General features: G+C 39.4%; 2 protein-coding genes across 12 annotated transcripts in view; one reads left to right on the top strand and one right to left on the bottom strand.

Moving 5' to 3' along the window:
- Positions 1-1,987, bottom strand: part of CCDC17 (coiled-coil domain containing 17) — a 29,717-nt gene extending 27,730 nt beyond the window's left edge. For all 9 annotated transcript variants that reach the window (XR_014169491.1, XM_081915969.1, XM_081915973.1 and 6 more), the window contains exon 1: positions 1,746-1,987. The gene's annotated coding sequence lies outside the window, so the exon portion shown is untranslated. The remainder of the gene's footprint in view (positions 1-1,745) is intronic.
- Positions 12-21,344, top strand: KIF2C (kinesin family member 2C). 3 transcript variants are annotated; one of them, XM_081915992.1, is made up of 21 exons: positions 12-145; positions 1,966-2,060; positions 4,058-4,162; positions 7,307-7,355; positions 8,420-8,542; positions 8,717-8,836; positions 9,350-9,450; positions 10,073-10,168; positions 11,320-11,374; positions 11,814-11,976; positions 13,637-13,727; positions 14,039-14,102; positions 14,360-14,451; positions 15,264-15,406; positions 16,423-16,627; positions 17,837-17,947; positions 18,458-18,525; positions 18,963-19,071; positions 19,160-19,264; positions 19,379-19,502; positions 21,230-21,344. In XM_081915992.1, the coding sequence occupies exons 1-21, from the start codon at positions 82-84 to the stop codon at positions 21,307-21,309; spliced, it is 2,163 nt and encodes a 720-aa protein (XP_081772118.1). In that variant the 5' UTR covers positions 12-81; the 3' UTR covers positions 21,310-21,344. The 3 variants fall into 3 exon arrangements, with proteins under 3 accessions (XP_081772118.1, XP_081772119.1, XP_081772120.1); XM_081915993.1 differs by lacking the exons at positions 12-145; positions 1,966-2,060 and adding an exon at positions 3,561-3,703; XM_081915994.1 differs by lacking the exons at positions 12-145; positions 1,966-2,060 and adding an exon at positions 3,774-3,859.
- Positions 21,345-23,756: the final 2,412 nt, after the last annotated feature.

The following is a 23,756-nucleotide window of genomic DNA, read 5'->3' as shown; positions in this document are numbered from 1 at the left end:
GCTTCTTTTCGATACCGGTCTGTGAAGTGAGAGGTGCTCCTTTTTTTTGCTGACGCTAGAGAACCAGACTTTTCCAGTACTATGGACCCAAGCGTTTATAGATGCCTTCAGCCCGGGTCAGTGATTAATATTCAGCGTAGTAATGGTAAGTAAAGGACTAGAGGCTGACAAAAATCGCGATCTGTTTAGGTGTGTCTTTTTCCTCTTGCCGTAGCCAAAGTTTTCAGCCTCTTCTGGGACTTTGTAGAATTAATGCGCATGCGCTGCAGTTATCTTCGCCTTCCTTCTGGCGTGCAATGGAACTTACTGATAGGAAGGGACCCAGCATATAGCCAGTTAGAGAAGCCCCTGCTGGGTTTTTATTTCATTATCCAGTACTTATCTCCCACCCTTCTTCCGTCATGGAAGCCAAGAAGGCGTTGCACGCTGTTCCCCGGTGGTCTCCCATCCTGGCACTGACCATCCACAGACTTGTTTAACAGCAACAAGGTTCCCTCATGCAGTAGAGCTGCCTCAGACGTTGCGTAGTTGAATACAAATCTGGTGAAATTCTTTCCCTCCCCGACACTCCAATGCTAATAAGATGAGGCGTTTCCGTTAGTAATTTGAGTTCCAGGCTGTTAAGGGCTTTATAGGTGAATAACATAACTCTGAATTGTGCCTATAATCTAACAAGCTGCTAATGCAGCTGTGCACAGGATCACTTTGCCTCAGTTTATAGTGAACAATTAGTTTTACAAAATGGTTTAATGACTTTTTCAAACAACGTTTTACATAGAATTTTTCCATTTGAGGGCCACATTCCTTTCTGGGCAAATTTACAGGGGCCAGAGGCATGGAGATAGCCATGGTTTATGTTAGGGGGACAAACTTTCTGTGGGGGGGGGGGCAGAACTTTGGTTAGCTAAGTATTTTTATTGATTTGCTTGTTTTTTGGGGGTGGAGGTGCAAACCTTGGCCACAGGCAAAAGTGGACAGATAAGAATTTGGAACCCTTTGTGCTATACTCCAGCCACGCAAAAGCTAGAGGTTTGTCTGTCCACACATGCTTTTCTGGATTGAAAGATTTGTGCAAGAGTCATTACAGTATCACTTTCAAGGATACATTCCAGCCAGACAAAAGCACTCAAAGTGGGTACCAAACAGAGCCTGGGGAGAGTCCCAAGGGCTGGTTAGAGAAGCTAGGAGAATCACCTTGGCTGGGGATTCCTCGCCTCTTCTGCAGACACTTTTCTAAAATAAATTTTGACCTTTGGATATAAGAAGGCATATTCTGTTGGTAATGGTACTACCTGGAAACTATCAACAATAGCTAGCAGAGGTATAACTAACCGTGTTTTGGGGGAGGGGGGTGCCAAAAAACTACTGAGCTTCTCTAGGAAAAGTAGTAGGGCTGGGCCATATATTGATACATCATCTAAAACTAGTTTGATGTTCATATTGTGATATTTGTTTCATAATTTTTCACCTGGCAATATATTGCGAATCATGATGTGTCTGTGTGTGCATTATGCAAAAATCATGATGCGGGAAGAACTGTGAAGCCAGTCAATCCCTCTACATAGCTCCATCCTTATTTCAGACATTGTGATATATCATTATATCATTCCTACATCGTAGGCTATGTTAGTATGTAGAAAATGGTTTTGTCCAAGTTGGTGTTAAGCATAAGCAAACTTATTAAGACTGTCAAGGAAATGACCCAGGGAGAAGAGAAAGAATTACTGCAAAAAAAATTATATTACCTAGAACTGTCTCTCAAAAGAGGGCAGCAAATCGTTACCTATGGTACTCCATTAATACTTTTCTGCTTAGAGTGGAAGCTCACAGATGTGTTTGTAGTTTTGTGACAAGTTTCACATTGCATGTTTCGTATTAGTTGATATTTCAATGCATCTAGTTACTCTGTGGTTCTCTGATTTGAGGAAACTAGCCTTTTTTGAAATGATTTCCCCCCCTATTCAGGTGCAGTCCATGGTGCCACAATCAAGGCAGTGAGTCTGGAAAAAATGGTGGTATCTGTAGAATGGACAGAAAATAACACTGTCAAAGGGAAAGAGGTGAGAATTTGAAATATATCCCCATTCTTTACTTATGCAGTCAAGCAGCTGAGGTTAAGAGCAACCCTAACCCCTAGATATGCTGGCTGAAGGGAGTTAGGATGAGGTGGAGGTGCCTTTCCTCTGGTGAGCAAGGGGTCTAAGCTGCAGACCATAGCTATGGCCACAGAAAGCTCTACAGGTTGTTTAACTACCAGAGAATAAGAAGTAAAATTCCAGATTCTCCCTTCACTTGCCCTGCCTGTACAAGTTGGTTGACTTTAGAGGTGGCAGATTGTCCATCAATGCATTCCCTCTCCACTCCACCCTCCATTTAGGATTGGTAGTCCAATACATGTTTACATATAAGTCCTATTGAACATAATAGGGCCTATGAGGTATTGGGGTGCATACAATTCAGCAATGATTCTCCAGCAATACCAATTGCCTGTTGGCTCCTTTTAGACATATGGCTAGCCACTGGAAAACAGAATGCTGGGCTGGATTTGCCTTTGCTTTGATCCAGCAAGGCGTTTATGATTGAGTAGACATCATATAAACCATATACTGTATTTGGAAATCTTCAATAAATGTTGGTTTAAAACCTACCTCCTGCATCATACACGTGGTGCTTTTTTGTCCAGAATTAGTAAGAATTCCAACTCTAAAAACCCTTTTGCATGTCTTTGAATGGATATTTGTAGATATGCCAATTAAATAAATCATATCCCGCCTTTCCACCATATGATCCTCAAAAATAATTCCTTCTCTACCTCCAACTTGATTTTTTCCATTTACCATTCTTTTTCCTTGTGGGAGTCCCACCTAAACTGCACAGTGTGGTTTTCTAGGATAGTGCTTGACTGACTTTTTTTTTAATTGAATTTTATAATTCATCTGCATCTGTAAAATGTATTATGCAAAGCAAGAGTGCATTCTGGGATCTTACCAATTAAGATGTTGCTGTATTAAGTGATCTTGATGTGTATTATTAAGAACATAATATCTATTATGCTGGATGAAGTGAAGGACTAACATTCTCTATAAAAATTATCCAGTAGATCATGGCCTACCTTCAGCCTACCCTGATAAATGGTGTATAATGCAGAAATGGTCCTAAAAATAATGACACCCTTTTGCTTAGAAAGTTGTATCATATAGGCTGCAAAACTATATTTATTCATTTGGGAGTAAGTTGTGAATATATTGAGCTCAGTAGAGCCTAGCTTTTGAGTAAACATGACTAGGATCAGGCTGAATGTTAGCCAATAAGTGTATATACTAAACACCTACTCAGAGCTTTTTTTGTTAACCACAAAACAAACTCTTGTTGTGTTAAATGGATAAGGCAACATTTCCCAACATGGTGTGATATGTGTAGAAGCTGAATAGTTGATCTGGAGACTTCAAATTCATACTTCCTACCTGCTCTATGGGTGCCTCTGTAGCTCAGGAAAATGACTGTTAGAATATTGCAGCACTAGCAATAGGATTATGATGTCATTCTTAAGGTAAAGCAGATGGGCTGTGGGGCATGACTTATTCACTCTACCTCTGCACATTCACAAAGCTAAGAGGGAGAAATCAGTTGCATAGCCTAACTGATTAGTTTTAGATTAGTAGACACTTCATTTTTTGGAATGACAGTCTAAGAATTTGTTTCAGTAAGTAATATTTGCTTTACAAATACTAGGAGCTTACAGTGGAAATCAAGGAATGACTGGGATGTACTAAGATTAGCTACTAGAGATTAAAGCATTTGTCGCAAATGGGCTTTGCTGGTGTCTTGTGAAATAAGAGCCTCCTGGAACACTATATTGGTGGGCAACTTGTTTTATATATCAATTTATGAGAGCTGTGAATTCATTGCTTTAAACTGGTCATGCCAAACAAATTGCTGACTGGTGGTCCTGGTGCTTAGGCATGGGGTAGATTGCTTAACACATACCCTTAAGGCTGATGATTAATTATGTGGTAAATGGCTCATCCTGTGTTTTGTGTCTGTTTTCCCTTTGCAGATTGACCTTGATGATGTGGTAGCAATAAATCCAGAGCTGTTTACATCTCCAGTTGTTGCTGCTGCGAAAGAAAGCCATCTTGCCCAGGAGAATGTAACCACACAGGTAGGTTATCCTGGAGTTTTTCCTTTGATTCTTGCCAAGCAGCAAGAATCTGAACTTACTGAATTTTAAAGATGGGTTGAAACTTCATGAGTTTTTATATCTTTTAATATTTTACTATTTCATGCTTGCCTCTATATTGATTTGAGGTCTCAAGATATGGATTAACAATGCAAAAGAAGTTTACGTCTTTCAGCATTTTTAATTCTTTTTTTTAAAAAGGTATACAAACAGCATCTCTATTCATGTACTTTCCTGGGGATAATTTCTGACCCCCTCCCCAGTGTCTTTATTCTATTATCCTCTAAAAGTGCTAATTGAAGCTTTTCTGCATCCATGTTTTAATAGCAGTTATATCACCTGAACAGTGGTGCTGGGGGGAAGCAGTATGGCCAAACTCTCTTGTGATGGAGGAGCAAGACATTGGGTAGAGGAGCCCTAGGGATACTGATATGCACACTGCCTCAGAGGACTAGGAATGAGGCAATGACAATTGACAGGGGAAATATGATGGGCAAAGGAGAGAGATGGTGGGGCAATATGTAGAAAGAGTATTTTGGTGTTAGCTTAGGCAGATGGCGAGACGTAAAGCTAATGGAACCATGTCCAAAAGCACATGGGGCTTCTGTGTCAGATAATTGCCAAGAGGGAGGAAATTGTAGGACCTGCAGCTTTTCCTGAAGGCCTGGGTTTGAAAATACTGGTTTTTCTTTTGTTCTTGGACATACAGAAGCCCCTGCTCTCCACTGCTTTGTAGGACTGCCCTACCTGAAGCTTTCTACCACTATCCAAATTGCCTTTTCCCATGCACTTGTTGCTCTATTGTCATGATCTTGGATGATTTGCCTTTTCACTTCACTATGGCTTATGTGCAGTCAATTTCTGCAGCTTACCCTGTGCACATTATCATATAGTCCAGGGGTAGGGGATTTTTGGGTGAGTGGTCCATTCTGACAGATGGGAAGGGTTGCACAGCTGTCAATCGCTTGACATCATATAATGTCAGGTGATTTAAATATAAGCCTCCGGAGCAGGTACAGGCTTGATGCTCGCGCTTGTTGTTTAGTCGTTTCCAACTCTTCGTGACTCATGGACCAGAGCACGCCGGGCACTCCTGTCTTCCACTGCCTCCCACAGTTTGGTCAAACTCATGTTGGTAGCTTCGAGAACGCTGTCCAACCATCTCGTCCTCTGTCGTACCCTTTTCCTAGTGCCCTCCTTGTTAGGCAAATACAGCAGCAAAGGCTTGTCTATTATGTTAGCACTGCTAGTGCAAGGATTTCCACTTGCACAATGGAACTGTCCCTCGTTTTCCTCCCCTCTGCTCTCTCTCCCTGAGCCCATGTCGAGGGTTGGGGGAACCCCCAGAGCTGATTGCAGGAGGCGCATAGGGAGAGGAGAGGGAAGGGACATTTGTTGCACAGCCAAAAGTCCCTGCACTAATGGAACTACTTCTGTCAGATGCTGCATGTAATAAGTTTCTTTTTAAGACCACATTTGAGTTCTTGGGTCTCTCCTAGAAGTGTATCATTATACAGAGAAACATGTGGTTTTCAATTTTTCTGGTGTTCGCCTTTGTTGGTAGCAAGTTCATCCAAATATATTTTTCAAGCAGTCCTTTAGATCATAGTCATGATCGCAAAATGCTTAGTCAAATTCTTATTTTCTCTGCACCCTTAAGACTAGATTCTTTGGCTGCAAATACTTGAGGCTGACTCATCTGATACTATAGTGAGCTGCTTTGAGCTCAGCTTGGTTGCTGGAAAAGCAGCATACAGATATAAAACCAAGTTCTGCATTCTGATTTGATAGTTTTTTGTTGCATCGGTCACCTACGGGGAAATCATTATACCTACCTAGTGAGATAGCAGATAGGGCCAGTTAATATAAATGAGGCAGAACAATGTCTTTTAAAACTTAATCCTGTCAAAACTTCACCATCAATAAATTAACCATTTCTTCTGCAATTTTATATTGGTTATTTCCCTAATAATCTCTGAGTTTGATGACTTTCTTTTTTAAAGTAGCATTCAGTACCCCTCCTAGAATACATGTTAAAATCTTGCTGTCCATATTTAATAGAAGGCAGTATTATACAGCAGAAACATCATCTGGTTTGGGAATTGAACTTAACTTTTGCTTCATTCATAGGAATGGTCGGGTGAGAAAAGTGTGGTTGTATTCAAGTACAGTACTGTATCTCCTTTCATAAATGGAAGGGGCTGATATCCAGCAGTACCTATTGGCAAAACAGTATAGTAGTGCTTTTCACTAATTCCCACTTCTTGTTTCTGTACCACCTACCACCCTATTTTGAAAGGTCCCCCCAACTCTCTGGTACATCTTTACAGCAGGTTGCAGAGGCAGGGAAGGAATTTGTATAAATCTCCCTCCCACCCCCTTCAGCAGGAGCACCAAGCATATGAAAACAAATCAGCCAAATAAAGTGTTGGTAGTTCTTTAAATATGTTATAAAACAGGCCAAACGGTTTTAAGCATTTGCCAAACTATTTGTAATGACAATTAGGGAATTTTATGAAGATAAAAATGAAAATGGATTTCTTCACTGTAACAAAGCCCTATTCTATTTTCAGTTAGATTATTTGTGTACCTGGTTTCTGTATGATATCATAAGCAAGGTTTGCACATGTTCCTTTGCCAGTGTATCCCTCTTCTCAAGAGCTAATTTTCAGCTAGCTGTTGTTTACATCCCCGTGTAGGAAGGGATGTATAAGCCTTTTGAATTGTCTTATGCTGCTAGATAACTATAATTGCATTATTAACTAATCAGAAGCTAAATTCCTGTGGGAGGCATTTGATGTTTGATAAACATTGCTAGTAGTTTTCCAATGACATTCAAGTTAACAGTTAAAAATCCATTGAAATATTTAGCTGTAATCTACTCCCAATCTGCGTGGCTCAAATTAGCCAATCTGGTTGTCCTAAAATTCTTTTTGATTCATATTTTGGGGAATACACAGAAATTAATAGAACATCTAAAATTTTCTATGTTCTCTACAATATTTGTAAGTTGGCAGTTAGCAATTCTCATTAAAACAATTCCATCAATATTCCAAATTTATTATGTTGCAAAGTGGGGTCTGTGTTAATATTCAGTAGACTACAATACTTTTTTTTTTACTTCAGAGGCAAACCCGCAGAACAACACTCTCAAAAATTCCTGCTCCGAAAGAAGGTAAAAACAAATTTATTTGCTTTGAGATATTATGAATAGTTTTAGCCCTCTATTGGAAAAGAACTCTGTACGCTGCATCTGATTTTGAAGCAATTTTGTCTCAGATTTACTTGGTGACTGGGAATTGGAAGACATATGAATCCTAGTAAATGTATTACAGAGCCTGATTCTCCCCTCACTTCTTATTTTTGGACGTTCTATATAGCCACTGTCACCTGTAGCTTTGACCCTGCAGGTCTATCCTGTGCTTATGCCTCTTCTCCCTCAGCTGCCCATACAGAAGTGTCATGATACATGCTTAATATTAATAAGGACCCACTCTCTATATTGCAGTGGTGGTGTATTTTTTGTACTTGTAAGTTTTTAAAACAGGTTTTAATTTTGTACTTTGACTTATTGTAATCTGCCCTGGGACCATAGGGTGAAGGGCAGGTAGGTAATAAATTAAAATAATACTAATGGTTGTTCATCCCAAAGCATTTATTAGAACTTAAAAAAAATAAAAGTTTGGTTACTCTGTATCACAACAACTATATGTTCCGGAGGCGTTTCCTTTTCTGAATTATGTTCAGGAAATAAATCTTAGCAGTATCTTGTTGCCTCTATATTGCTCATCAATTCTGTGGTAATACTCCCCCACCTTTCCATTTTTGAAGTCCTTTATTCTAATTTAGGTTTTAGAAACATGTCTTTTTGAATACCTTATTAAAATTGCATAGTTTTCCTTCTCCTACATAGGCTACCTTCCCAGGTTGACGAGCCACATCTGCCCCTCCAAGTAAAACTTAGTTAAATACCACCCTTATACTGTTCTCTGGGGTTGTATTCAACTAACAGGATCTGTTAGTCGTGGCATTTCATTGGGTGTACTCCAAGTAAAAGTTAGTTAAATACAGCCTTTAAACTGGGTTTTACCAAACTGACCTCTAGTAGTTCCCAAATGCTTGCTGAAGTTGTATTGTACTGCTTTGTGCACACACAAAAATGCGCAAACATTTTTGGAGTCAATTTTGCTGAATATTATTAAGTTGGTAATTGATGGCACTTTCCCCTTGCTTCCTTAGTACTGCGATCGCAAGCTAGCAAGATGTCTGTCATAGCAGAAACTCAGAACAGCCCTCTAGAAAACGATATGGAGGTGGAATTGCCTGCTCCTGTACGAACACGAAGCCACTCTGCTCTTCCTGGTGAGTAGGAATAAGTACAATACATTATGATTTTGCATTTGTATCGCACGAGTGTTCACGGGTAGAGCAGCTCTCACCTATATGCATAAAAGGACCTTGTAAATTTACAAACCCTTACTATTTCTTGTGTTGCCTTGAGTAATGCTTTTAACCACTGATTTCCCGTCTCAACAGTTGTACGAACTCGATCTAGGGTCAGCTATTCTACTGATCGATGTAATGTACAACCAAATGGCAATGAAATGACAGAAGACACTCCGCAGACTTTGAGAATGGTCTCTGCTGCAATTCAAGGTAGGAATATAGTTCCCAGCTTGCTTCATGGCTCTTTAAATTAATATCTTCAATAGCTTTGTTTAGTCTGGTAGAGAGCTTTGTGCTACCATCTTAATGAAGGTTTGAATATAGTTGAGGATGGACACTAAAGCTTAGGTTGAACTGGTCTTCAGTCTTGAATCCAAGCTTAAATAAAAGCTTAGTTCCTGAACACAGGAAGTAGTGTTTCAAGTGTATTTTGGCATTTACAGAGAGCTCACTATCACCACAAGTTTCCATGCATCTAGCATTGGCAGGAAGGGCTTCCAGCCAAAGTGGATGACCTCCAAGGAAACTTGAAGAACCTAAACACTCCTGTTGTCTTAAATATCACCTATGACTGTAGAAATTTACGCAACAATAAAATGATACATCTCCTGATTTTTATTTTTGTTTTAAGACTGCCTCTGGGAGACTTGTGGACAGAAGATCAGTTTTTTGATGTAGGCCATTTCATTTCAGTAGCAGTAATAACATGTTTGCTTCTTCTAGCTCGTAGGAAATCTAACATTGTAAAAGAGATGGACAAAATGAAAAATAAGAGGGAAGAGAAAAGGGCCCAGTTCTCTGAAATAAGAAATAAGCGGGCACAGGTAAGAATGTGATACTTGCCTGTGAAACATTCTGCAGGATGTTTCATTCAATAGCTGTATCTTGGGTGCCATGCAGAGCATGGATATTCATCATTGTTCTCTAGTAATCTGACTAAAATAAGCAATTTAGCTTTTCTCATTGCATGGAATGAAATTAGTTCTGGTTTCTCAAAGTTAAAAGCAATTAGCATACCAAACTGAGTTCTAGATTTTTATTCCTTGTTCTAGTTTTGAAAGGTCCTTATGGCAGACACATTAAAGAAAACTGCCTGGGCAGTTTCTCTAAAACCTGTCTAAGAAAAAACGATAGCTGCTTGCCATACTTTAAGTATATCAAGACTACAATTAGATCAACTTAATGGAGAGCAGCTAGTTGGAACTTAAGAGCTCAAGTAATCTTATTTAGAGCTGGAAGGGGGGGGGGGAAAGCTTTATAAAAATGTAATTTGAAGCTTTAATAACAGTGGATGAAAGCATAAAGTGAAACTTTTGCCCCAAGGAAGACTTTTCCTACTCTCTGTACTTTATTTCTTAATTGGTAGTGTTGCACATTCTTAGGAAGAAAAGTTGCATAATTTTCTCTATAGCAAGATTGTAAGTTAATTACTACTTTGCCTTACAGGAATATGACAGTAGTTGTCCAAACTGGGATTTTGCACGGATGGTCAAGGAATATAGAGCCAATATTGTTTGTCAGTCGATATCAATGAACGACCCCGTAAGTAAATACTTGCAACTAACTAGCCACATTTCCCCCTCCAAGTGTCTTCTTATTTAGTATTCATCTTCAAATAAACACAATTATTGGTATACATTTGCTATATTTTAAGGAGGTAAATACTTTATGAACATCAAGATCTAGGAAACTGAATTAACTATTAAAGAATGGGACTCCACTTGAACTCTCAATGTATTATCTGGGATTATCAAAGTAATATTGCTCGTTTATTGATTGTATGTCCTGAAGAATTTTAAAATGGTGTCAAAGAATGTGCATTGAACATTAAACAGATCTAGTGCTCAGTGAAATAGGTAGGCTGCTGGGTCATACTGTGACTTGGCAAATTATTAAATTTTTCACAAGTGATAATCACTCAAGGGAGTGGAACAGCTATCATTGGGCTAAAGTTCCATTAAGCATGTGACTTCTAGAAGTTCACACTGACTTTCTCTACTTGCCTGCTTTGTCTAGACAAGTCATATAAATGATATCTATTTTTCATCAACCTGATATATTTTTATCACATATAATGTTAATGTGGTTATAGTCCTCCAAGAACACATGTGATTTGTGGAATGATACCACTGTTTAAAAACTGGAACTACTTAAGTTAAATGATGTTAAATAGATATTTGGAACATCGTGGGGGGTGGGTTGTAAAATAACAAAAATAAACTTTGCATGAATCAATGTTTATGACTAATATATATGTATATATTGCAAATAAAGAAAAACACAATGGAAAAAGATTTTTTTTAATTTTCATGACTGAGTTCAGTACAGGGTTTTGATAAATGCTTTGATGGGGCCATAGATGTTTTGTGGTATTTCACATTAACATTATTTGCATATATGCAGAACTATCTCGATAAGAAAACTGCACATGACAGCTGGTGCCATTCTGCATAGGAATGGGACCTTTATTGGCTATATGACTTACTGAAAAAGGGCTAATATTGACAGTGATGTTACAAATCTTTATAACTGCAGCAAAAATTCTTACTTCTTAAAACTTTCTTATACTAGGGAATTGCATTATATTGTTGGGTGTTGCAGAGTATCCCATCATCACCTTCTCTGATACAGCTTAGTGAATAAAGATGCCAAAGAGCTGGTCCTAATGTGAAATTTTCTTTCCTTTTTTAAAGATAGAAGAGCATAGAATTTGTGTCTGTGTGAGGAAACGACCCTTAAATAAACAAGGTAAAGTGGCATCTGTGGAGTTTAACAATTGACAGGTTGGTTCAACACTGTTCTTTATGCTGGATTCTGTGGAGAATGTCAATGCAGAAATTATGGCAGGTTTCTTTCAGTTGGAACTTCGTTAGTGCTGAAAATGGTTGTCTTTTAAAAACAATGTCATGTATTTTGCTCCAATGAGGGAGGAATAAGATACCAGAAGACCTCTTTAGCAAACCTCTAGCAGGATGCTTGTACAGTTTGTCAACTCCCTCTAATGTTTAATTCTTTCAATTAACATTTTACTACCTCAGCGCTTCCCTTGTGCTTCTCATCTCCTATTAAAAATCCCATGCCAAGTTGTTCAACCTTTGCTTTCCTGCTCAGGTTGTCAGTTCCACAAAACACTGCAAATCAATAGGGTTCAACTTTATAGTGTGAACTACTTTTGTTTCCTAAACAGAACTTGGGAAGAAAGAGTGTGATATAATTACTGTTGCCAGCAAGAACAGCATCCTAGTGCATGAACCAAAGGTGAAGGTGGATTTGACGAAATACCTTGAAAACCAGGCTTTTCGATTTGACTTCTCATTTGATGAAAAAGCTTCCAATGAAATGGTTTATTGGTAATGCATGTCTTTCCTTTCCTGGCAGTGAATGAAGAGTACAGAGTTGTGACAGGGAGAGTTGTGACAGGGACAGAATGGGACAGTAGACGTGGAGGGCCAGTTCACATGTGAAGCTTCTTTCATGCAGCTGTCAAAGATTTTAACCCATACAGGCCCTCCAGGCAGCAGATGCCACTTCAAAACATTTCATTGCTTCTTGTATAAGCTCATATCTGTGCATCATTTATATACTGGCACTGCATGCACAGAAGTTGCTAGATAGGTGGAAGATCCTTACCTTGGGAATCTGCTGCTTGGAGCTCCTTCATGGGTAAGGGGCTTATGATGAGGCTTCAGTTGGGAGGTGGTGAATCTGAAGCAGCACTGGAAATCTGACATTCTGCGATAATTCCTCCTGAGGAACCAGAAAAATTCCACACTAAAGATCAAATAATACATTGCACAAAATTACAATTTTTTGTTAGGCAAAACAACTGGAAATCCTTGATACTTGAGAAATAAAACATATTAACTACCTTTCCCAAATCTGTTCTCAGTGTTGGGTGCAGAAACTTTATCCCCTTAGTATTTAAACATCAGTCTTTGTGGTATACAGGGAAGTCCTTTATGGCAAAGGTGATGAAGTTTCCTTGGCCAGTAGGCTAGATCTTTTTCTCCCCACACCTGGTGAGCCAAATCTGACGTCACAATGATGATGGTTGATTTTTTGCTATGAAACCTGGATTGTTGGGACTGTTTGAAAGCCCCTTTACATTGCATGTTTGAAAAGTTGTGTGGGACTGTTTGCAAAAGGGCTTTCAAATAGTCTCTGCTGCTCTTGGAGCCAAACCAGAAGTTCAAAGAGTAGCACTGGGAGGGAGAAGCAGTTTCCATTTACGATGCTGCTAAAATAGAACAATTGAGAGTTCGCTTGAAGCTCCCAATTGTTATTTTGAAGGTCTGCCTTTACCTGCCCATACCTGACATCATGCATGGCATTGGGTGCAGGGTGGGCAAGACTTGCCCAGAATGGCCTCACAGGCCAAGTGTGTTCTGTAAGTCAGAGGTTCCCCATCCCTGCTTATGGAAGTACTTGAGATGAGAAGGTTTTTCTAAGGCAGAGGTGTAAAGCTAGAGGGGCAGAACCCCTGTGCCTCACTCTTCAGCTCTAATGGGATTGTTCCTGTCCCCAGGGAGTAGACATAATCCTTTCTGCTATATCCCACTTTAAATTTTTTTTAAAAAGGTCACAGCAGTTTACAAAAAATGATATAAAACACAAAATCAGATGAATAGAATAACGGTACTGCTAATCAGTCCTCATTAACTTACCAATGCAGCAGTAGCATGATAATACATAGTAGCAAAGGGTTCAGCAACCCAAGAGCTTCTGATAGCCCCTTCTAAAGCAGCATTATATCTTGAGTGCTGAAAGTGTAGAAAGGTAGCTCTTGAGCCTAGTGGAACCTCTTATTCAGTCTGCAATGCTCTTGTGATCAAGCAAATTTCTAGACTTCTGATCTTGTTAGCGTTTGAGTTATTAAGCTATAATGGAGTTATTTTTGTGGGTGCTCTTGTAAATGGTTTTATGGGTATTTGAGTTTTCATAATTCACTTGTACTGTGATAGTTTCACTCATTCATTCATATTTTGCATTTTCCTGTTACGGTTTGACCAGGTTCACTGCTAGACCACTTGTGCAGACCATATTTGAGGGAGGGAAAGCTACATGTTTTGCCTATGGTCAGACTGGAAGTGGAAAAACCCATGTAAGTGTTTTGTTCTTGAGGGATGTGTGTATGTGTTGCAGGATATTAATGAACTTTTTCACTCTGACTTAGCTTGGTGAACTTAAGGCCCTATCACAGCATCTATCTATATAGCCATAGCTGCTGTACTTACGTGGCTTTTAAATGAGCTTTTGGGTGTGGGCTGGTGTTGCATGATCCTGCATAGACTGAATTCCACTGCTTTTAAACATTGATTTTCTGTGCTTGCAAATACTGTAATCAAAGTTGTAGAAAATAGATTCCCTTATAACTGCTGAGAACCTGTCTCTTAATATATTTTCTCTTTCTAGACTATGGGAGGTGACTTCTCTGGGAAAGTGCAGAAGGCCTCTAAAGGAATATATGCTTTTGCATGTATGTACCATTTTCATTTGAATTTTATTTAAAAAGTTGGAAACATAAGGAAAAATAGATTGTAATATGCAATCTATTGCATGTGTGAAGCCTGCTCTTCCAATTAAACTTCTGGTTAAATGGTATACATTAAGTACTAATGTCCACAACAAATGCTTTAGATAACCACTTTATAAGCTGTAAAAGAACTTCTAGAAAGGACCCTAAAGCACATAGAGCTCTTGATAATTGTCCTGTAAATGTCTTTCCCTTACCAGCACAGGATGTCTTCCTTCTTCAGAACCAGCCAAGATACAAGGCTCTAGGTCTGGAAGTGTACGTGACTTTCTTTGAAATATATAATGGAAAGGTGAGGCCATGTGTATTTTTAAATATTCTTCATATCTCCTGAGATCTGAGTGTGCTGGAGATGAGTTGGTATCTTCTATATATAATCTGGTGATGGCAGGGAGTATTAGACTAACATCCCCCTTCTGCAGCTGGGGTAGCCTAGCAGTGGTGAGAAGTGTCTTCTCATTATAAGCCATTTTAGACTTAGGGTTACAGCTTTGTTACAGTTTGTATAATCTTAAACACTGCTAAATGGAAATCTTTGAGACATTTTAAGAACAGAGCACTTCACTACATTGCATGGTCTTGCACTGGGAATTAATGTTTACTTGGGTGAATCAAACAAGTCTTCTTAACCTGAGAAGAGGGAGTCCTTTTGAGAATGAGATGTGATATACCCACTGCTCTTGAGGCTACACCACAAGCTACATAAAGAAAATGTAACCATCCCCAGTTAGGAGGTGAACATTCTTAAGAAAATGCAGGCTCTTGGAAGACAGGTTTGAGCTCCTCTTAAGCCACTCCTCAGTTTGCATGCATTAGTTTCTTGATTTTAATACCTAGTCCAGACTCTACATTCATGGGAAATGTGGTGTCTTTGAATATTTGTGGTGCTTGGCATAAGGTTCCTAGCCATGGGGAGTTTGCAGTGACCTTCCAGTCCGTTATGCATAAATGTATTGTACCCTTCTTTATTGGAAAGCTTTATGTTGAGGCTTTCATGAAGATTTTTAAAATATGTGAGACCTTTTGAAGAAGCTTTCTCAAATGCTACACTTCTAGCACCTGGTCTTTCTGCAACTTTTTGTATTTCCCTCTTTTCCAATCCAGCTATTCGATCTCTTAAACAAAAAAGCAAAGCTGCGAGTGCTGGAGGATGGCAAACAGCAGGTTCAGGTCGTTGGCCTGCAAGAAATGCAAGTGAACTGTGCTGAGGATGTTATCCGGATGATTGAGATAGGCAGTGCCTGCAGGTTGGTTGTGCTGCATGCTTAATATTAATGCAGGATGTAGATCTGACCATTTATCATCTCCCCCTTAACTCTTAGGGAAAAGGAGCAGTTGACAATATATAATCAATTTTACCTTTACTTAGAAGACAGTTTGCAAGAAAGGGTGGGGACTATCCATAGCCTTTAGTCTTCTGGTGGTAAAACAAGAAGAGCTGTATAGGAACCTAAATTTTGTACCAGTAAAACTGAACTTGCATGTTCTAAATTAACCTGCTTTTATTATAAACTCACTATTTTTCTCCAGTCTTTGAAACCTTAGGGGCTTTTTATTGCTACAAAAAGCAATTCCTAGAGAAAGAGATTCATAGATGTGGAGAGTTTGGAGAAAGTGACTGGGGACTGTGAAGGGAAAGTCATTCATGTCACCGGAACACCAAAACACTGAACAACAACAGCAACTACTACTACTACTTCTTAAAATTTGTATACTGTCCATTGGCAAATCTTAGGGTGGTTCACAACATAAAAATACAATATTAAAGCACAAAATACATCATAAGAACAAAAATCAACCAACCAATAGGCAAAAATCAACAAATGGAGACATTAGGCGTTGTTTCCAATCTTTTTGGGCTCCAGGGCACACTTACAAATCTAAAACTCCTGAAGACATGACAGAAGAAAAACTCTTCCTCCATCAAATAAAAATCAGGCAACCTCCCCAAAACACTCTCCCACTAGGGAGGGGCAGAGGGGTTTGGTGGACACCAAGTGGGATGGATGTCTGCCATAATTCATATGGGTGCCTGGTTGGAGACCCCATGCTTAGATCCATGTAGATACTGCAAAGGCTAGTACCCTTTTAATATATTAAATTCACATTAGACTTGGAAGTAGAAGCATTAATTGGAATATAACAGATGAGGTACAAACAACACAAGTTATACTGACATATTCTGAGGCGAAGATACGGAACAGTTGGTATATAATTATATTTCATACCCATGATCTAATGAACACTATTATCTCTGTTGTAGGACATCTGGGCATACATTTGCAAACGCCAGCTCCTCGCGTTCCCATGCTTGTTTTCAAATTATTCTGCGCAGAAAACGAAAACTTCATGGCAAGTTCTCCTTAGTGGACTTGGCGGGGAATGAAAGAGGTGCTGATACGTCCAGCAATGATCGGCAGACACGGTTGGAAGCAGCAGAAATAAACAAGAGCTTGCTAGCACTGAAGGTACAGTGTAACTTCATGGCACAGGCAATAAGAGTTCGTGGCAGCTTTAGACAAGAGCAGAATAGACAGCTGATGGCCTAAATCCAGGACTGCGCTACTTACTACCAGCCTCTTTAGCACTGTTTATTTGCCTGTTCAGTTCTGCAGTCTTGGACAAACCAACTCAGGATGTATGGAGACAGATTTGCAACTCTTATTATAGAAGACACTTGCTAAACCTGTTAGTTATGACAAAGCTGTTTGGGGAGCTTGCAGAATAGCCACTGAAGAATAAGAGGACGAGGAATAATTTGTGAAAAGGAGCTCAGCAACATTCAGCATGGAAAGCTGTATTAGAAACTCACCAGGAGCCTGAGCATTGCAACTGACTTGCATAGACAGATACCCAAATGCCAAACTGCAGTGTCTATATTGGCTACCGCTATCTGGAAGTTAAATTAAAATGACTCTTGAACCTCCTTCCAATTCTAACTCTATAAAAGTTTGATTTGATTAAGTGGTTCAAAAAAGATTAGACGCTATTTGTGATTTTTCCTGTCGCAGATATATACCATGATATATCGTGGTATTGTGATATTTAGTTGGTGATATATTGTGATATTGAAAACCAGATATCACCCAGTCCTAGTGTACTCCAGTTGTAATGTCTGTTCTAAATAGTGATGTAACTTGCACACACACCTTTCTGGGATTTTTTTTTAGTTTTGTTCATAAAACAGAGCAAGAGGCCAAATTTACCAAACAGAATGTTGCTTCTTGGATCATTCTAGATAATCACTGTGAAGTAGTATATAACTGCTTTTCTTGAGGGGCTGTAGGTGATGAGCACTGCAATTTTTGGCTACTATCTAAAGAACAAGGCAAACAAAAGTTTTAAGTGCACCTGTGATAATATTTCAAAGTTACCTAAAGCAGGGCAGACTTGAGACACTGCAGGATTTCTTGCAACCTTTTCTTCAATGGTGGGGAACCAATTGCCCATCAGGTGATGTTTGACTTCTAACTCCCATCAAGCCCAGCTAACATGGCCAGGGATGATGGGAGTTGGGTGTCAGCAACATCTGGAGCCACATCCTACTGTGCAATCCTAAGTAAGTGCTTAGAAGTCCACTAGGTTCTACTTAAGGTAAAAAAAGTGTTTAGCTATAGCCATGATGGTGATGATCCTAAACACTGTTCAAATATGACTATTTCTCCTCCTATCCCCAGGAATGTATCCGCGCTCTAGGCCAGAATAAACAACACACACCTTTTCGGGAGAGCAAACTTACCCAAGTGCTGAGGGATTCCTTCATTGGAGCAAATTCCAGAACCTGTATGGTAAGTTAAATAGCTGGCCTTGTGATCACAGAAATGGCAGGAACTTGCTGAAGTTACCACTTGATTTTAAATTCTTCTGTTTCTAGTAACAAGTAAAATAGCTGTGCCAGTGTATCTTAAGAAAATTATACCCAGTTCTTGATTTATGCAGAAAGCCAAAACAAGCTTCCTGATAAAATATTTTTGTTGCACTGGTTCATGAGCCGGTATGTTGCAATCTAGAGCAAAGCTTATCAACATACAGATGTTAAAATTGCTTTCATTCGGGGTCGTAGTTGCATTAAGGTGACAACCTAAACATGTTTGCTTGGAAAAAGCCTATAGATTTCTGTGGAGTCTAAATTCCAAGTAAATATGATGACGGTGCAAGAAAACTTAAGGTGCTTCATTGTTGATGGGATCAGTGAAGCAGAACTGCTGGGACAGCATTGCATGCTGGATGGATGTGACTGTAATTGTATAGAAAGTAAGAGATGAATACGGGTGGATATTTTTTTTATTTGCTTTCAGATTGCAATGATCTCCCCAGGCATGAATTCCTGTGAATATACCCTAAACACCTTGCGGTATGCTGATAGGTGAGTGATTTCTGGACTTACAAATCTCATCCTTAATACTGGCGTAAATTGTTGGTCATACAAGTGATCTTAGTCATGTATTTGTGGAAGGAAAAACTGTTTTAGAATTGCAGTTTTCAAATGGCCTCAGGCTTTCACTTTAAGGGTGGGATTCATCTAACAAGCACCACCAGTGGAGGCCCTACACATGAGCTTCAGCTTGTGCAATGGGGCGTTCCCCCTGTCCTCCCCTCTGTGGCCCCCAATTAATTGGCTTGTGGGGGTTGGGCGAACCTCCAGAACAGGGTGTGGGGGGGACGGGGTATTGTTCTGTCTAGCAAGCTGGAATGCTTGTGCAGACAGAATGATAGGAAGAGTTCCACCCTCAGGCTTCACCTGTGTTGTATACAGGCCATTAAGTGCTTTACCAAGGCTGGATTCTTCCCTTCTGTTCTCAGAGTGAAGGAGCTCCCTCACAATGGAACAACAGGAGAAGCACAGAACTGCATGGAAACCGAAAATGAAGAGGTGGATATCAGTGAGGAAGAATCGGCCCACCTTCATGAGGTTTGCATGTGCTGAATGGGAGGGCAATCTGTTTGGCGAGTAGATCTTAGTGAGGCTGTGCTAATACTTCCTCTTGTCAAAACAACAGCTTTCTGATGATGAGCTGTCTCATCTGTCCAGTTTCCGTGAGGCTGTCACCCGGATAAGTGAGCTTGAGGAGAAGGCAATAGAGGAGCTTAAGGATGTCAGGGAGGTATGTATTGGTGGGTAGTGCGCCAAATCATCTTGATAGTCTCTGGGTTCAAGTGGCATAATGTGTGCATAATTGTAAGAGAAACTCCTAACTTTCCTCACCTTTCGTACTCAGAAAATGAACGACTGCAACTGTCTCCTGGATATTGCGGAACAACCAGAATATGACCTGGAGGCATTTGTGTATCAAGCCCAGTGCTTCGTAAATGAAGGATCCAAAAATTTCCTCCGCCTGAAAGGTACTGGAGGGTGCTGTATTTCACTAACACACTGCAGGAAGTAGCATAGAAATTAAAATGCTTGGTGCTTTTGGGAGTTGGCTTTTCAACTTCCCTGTGACAGGATGTTCAGCTATTCTACAAAAACTGCCATAGAATATAGAAGCAATGCAGTTGCTATCCAAAATTGCTTGCCACATAAGATGATGGAGGCTGGGGAGAGGTATAAGGCTTTACCATGATTAGTGGTAAGGAAAGGAGAAGGTAAAATTTAATCATTACAGACAACCAGTGATATGAGGAATAAAGATCCACATGGAGTTAGTTGGAAGTCACTTTTTTCTTTTCTTTTTTCCGATTGTAGTTTGTTATTATGTTTATATCCTTGTAATTTTGTTTTTGTGTTTTCTTCTGTTTTGTATTATTTGTTTGTTTTATTCAATGTTTGTTTGTATGATGTATAAGTATAAAAAAGAAAAAAGGAATAGTAGAAAGATAAAATAGAGATGGCCTTCTGCCAAACTGATTGCATGAGAGACGGGTATAGGAATGGAAATTTCAGGTAGAGTTTAGGTTACTATTGCATTGTGCCTGCCTCTCTTACAAAAGATTAGCTGCATGTATTAATTGATTTTAACTCTGGACTTAAAACCATGTCATGTTGACTCAAGCTCCGCAAAACTTCAAAAATTCAAAGCTAAGTTTAGTGCCTTTAACAGACATGCCCAGTGATCAACAATAATGTGCAGTGTAATAAATTATGCTTTCTTACAACCTGCCGTTTGCGCACCTCTATACTGTACTTTCTTTCCGCTTTGATAAGGAGCTTTGTCATGCTAAAGTGTAGAGTTGGTGGGCAATACCGTGGGTTGACTATTGGACTGGTTAAACACATGGTGTGTGATTCCCAGGAATACATTGCCACAGGCTGGAAGAGAATCACCACTGTTCTCTTAGTGCACATCCTTGGAGAGGAAGGGGGGGGTGTCAGTATGGAGCTGCTTAATTCTGAAATGCTGTCCTTGTAAGAGAAGTGTTCAGTGTGGGGCGTGGAATGTAAGAGGTTTCACTGTTACTGAGTGAGGCAGTTGCACTTGGGTGGGTTCATGCATTGCTGTGGAGTGTTTCTCAGTTTTCCAAATGTGCCTGTGGGGCCCCAAAATGTTGATAACCCTAAAACTGTACTGTGATGTTCCAGAACTCAAGGAATAGGCATTTTACAAAGCATTCACTAGGTGGCTCTCTTTGCAAACATTACAATCCTGAGGCAAAAAAATTAGTTTCACTTTTGTTTTCAGTCATACACAATGCTATTTTGCCACAAGATATTTTTCATATACTTGAATGGGACAAGACAGCAGTGGCTGTCCTGGAGAGACTGGCTGCACAATCTGAATTCCAAATAGGAACTCCATAGTGCTGCTGATCCCTGCCCAAAACAGGACTTGCTGTAAGCTCCAATCAGCTGATTGACAATTAGAGCAAGGCCTTTGGGTATTGTTCTTTGCAGCCCAGTTTTGAAGTGGGGTGTCAGTTGATTGACATCTGGGCCTTGCCCTCTTCTCAAAATGGTTCGTTCTGGTAAGGGAACTCAGGCTCTTGCCTGCTGGCTGGATCCTGTTGCTGCCACCAGAGTGGTCAGAAAGAAAGAAATGGAGTGTCTAGATGTGTTTCTTTTTTTGTTTTCTGGATGCCCTCCAAAGGGGTCTCATGCTGACGTCTATCTTCTCTGTCTTCCTCTTCCATAGACACTCTGGAAGAACTAACCCTTGCCATGCAGATGGAAGAACAAGCCAGCAAGCATCTGAATAAGCGGCCACTTCAGTAGTTACCCACTTGTTAAATGAATTTCTTCCCTCTCTATTTGTCTGTCATTTCTTTGGTTTGCTGTTAACTGTATTTAAAATGCTAGCAGAAGGTTCATCCTATCTTGTTTGAGGGTTCCCTGTTTTGGGGAGAGGGTGCTATCCTTTATGCCGGCAAAGGAAAGTACTCTGCCAGAATGTGATGTTTCTGGGACCATTGCTCCTCTTCACAACTGAAGGCTAAGAAGAAGAGTTGTTTTGGTGTCTCTTGGTAAGCTTGTACATTTTTCTAGTGTAAATAAAGTATTTCACTAAATACTTTTGAAATGTTAACATTGAATGCAATCCAGTGAATCTTGAACTGGTTTTGCTGTTTGAGACTTTTTTAAATATAAATAATCAGTAATTGAAGCAGTTTATAAATAAATATTTCTGAATGCATCAAGTCCTGTATTGTGAGGGGTTTGAAGTGTGTTCTGCAGGTCTTCTGCTGTTCTTGGAGGCCACTTGTATATGTTGGATTTGTATGCACATCTGGCTTGGAGAGCAACAACTTGGTAAGGACAGCTTGCTTACTTTCAACCTTATCTATTACATCTAAAAGAGAATTTGAGATTTGTCGGTAAGACTGGTTATAAACATATTTTACTTAGAAATACTATGGGAGGAGTTCAGCATTGTGCTGTTATGTTTGTTCAGTCATTGCAAACATTTCTGCTTGCCAGGTAGACCAGTTTCCCATCTTCCTATTAACATGACTTGTTGCACTAGCACAACTATTTAGCTGAATCTGGCCTTTTATCTTGGTTTTCAACTGGTTTTGTTTCAGAGGAAGGCAGCAATTGTACTTACTAGTATACTTACCAGAGGAAGTCTATTGAACTTGGTGGATCTTTGCCCCCCGCCCTTAAATATTTATAGGAGCATGGAAAGAATGTTTAGGACTGTAACTTGAACACATTAGGCAATCCTAGTCCAGCTAGGTTGTGATGACAACCAAGGTTGTTTCTATTTGGTTGAACTTTAAGGAAAGATGGTCCCTATTTATGATAAATGATCAGGGGTTCTGGAAAAATGTGGGTGGTCAACGCTAGTCAAAACTTCTGGACTCTACCATTTTTGCTAATGGAACAACTGGAAGAGGACAAGATTGAATTAATCTGACCTTTTTCCAGGTGGTTTAAAAAAAAATTACAAACACAGGTATGTGTAGAAAGTGGAGCTAATCACCTTGTAGGCTAGCTAAATGGGAAAAAAAATACTGGAGTTCTGAAGAGAGCTGGAAGGCAAATTATTTGAAAGATATAATGAGATAATAATATTAGAGGACTTAATGCGGTGGTGTTGACAGAAAACGATAAAACAACTAAGGAACTCCAGTAATGGATCAGGATGTGACGTGCTGGTAATCCAATTTATAGAAAGAAAAGAGGAAGAAAAAGAATTTTGAAGGAAATGGTGTGTTATGAAAATATCAAGTTTGTATTCAGAAACTGAAAATACAACAAACGCAATTTGCCATGATCACACAGAATGAAATAGAGCAACGACTAAAAAGCTTTAAAACAAAAACAATTTGAGTTTGCCAATAAGCTGGGAAAGTAAAACCCCCAATATAATAAGCAAGATAATGGTAGGGGAGAGGATATATAACCAAAAAGAATTCAGAAAAGAAGTTTTAAGATACTACTCGACTTGGAAAGGAGAGTGAGAAAGACATAGAAGAATGTTTGCAAAAATGTTATCTACCACAGCTAACAAAGGACCAAGTAGATAGTCTGAATGCCCCCATCAAGCAGGCAAAGTCTGGCAAACCTCCTGGTCTGGATGGACTTTCAGTCGCATATTATAAAACATTAAGAGAAACATTACCACGCCCCTTAAAGATCTTATGAATGAAAGTTTACAAGGGAGAACAATACCAACATTGTAGAAGAATGTTTACATTACTTTAATCCCCAAACAAGATCAGGATATACTCCAACCCAAGAACTACAGGCTGATCTCCTTCCTGAACAATTATTATAAGTTGTACACTGCAATAATGGCAAAAAAGCTAATGGTGGTCCTAGAATCACCTATTCGTGAGGTTTTTTTTACCAAGGAATAATACTAGAAATGTGATCAAATACTTGGAAAAAAGAAATGAAAAAGAAGCAGCACTAATATTTTTATATGCTGAAAAGGCCTTTGACAATGTGTTCTGGGTCTTCCTGAAGAAATTAGTGCAGAATACTGTTCTGAATGCCATATTCTCTAATGGGATAAATGCAGTATACACAGAGCAATAGGCGAGCTTAATAATAAATAGTAATGTCACAGAAAAAAGTAGCATCAAGAAGGGGACAAGGCAGGGATGCCCCCTGTTGCCACTGTTGTTTATCCTAATACGTATTAGAAGTGTTAACTAGAGAAATACGAAAAATGATGAAATAACAGGAATTAAGGTTGGGCAGAGAGAATACAAAGT

The sequence above is a fragment of the Podarcis melisellensis genome (assembly GCF_964234715.1).
Source record: "Podarcis melisellensis genome assembly, chromosome: 6".
Classification (NCBI taxonomy): Eukaryota; Metazoa; Chordata; class Lepidosauria; order Squamata; family Lacertidae; genus Podarcis; species Podarcis melisellensis.
The sequence above is the reverse complement of the archived record's forward strand: the minus strand, read 5'-3'. Positions and strand labels throughout refer to the sequence as shown.

Bases quoted from the DNA above. Each gene is read 5' to 3' on its own strand.
- KIF2C (XM_081915992.1), top strand. From the start codon at position 82: ATGGACCCAAGCGTTTATAGATGCCTTCAGCCCGGGTCAGTGATTAAT. The intron at 8,837-9,349 runs GTAGGAATATAG...TGCTTCTTCTAG, and splicing joins GGTCTCTGCTGCAATTCAAG to CTCGTAGGAAATCTAACATT. The intron at 10,169-11,319 runs GTAAGTAAATAC...CCTTTTTTAAAG, and splicing joins CGATATCAATGAACGACCCC to ATAGAAGAGCATAGAATTTG.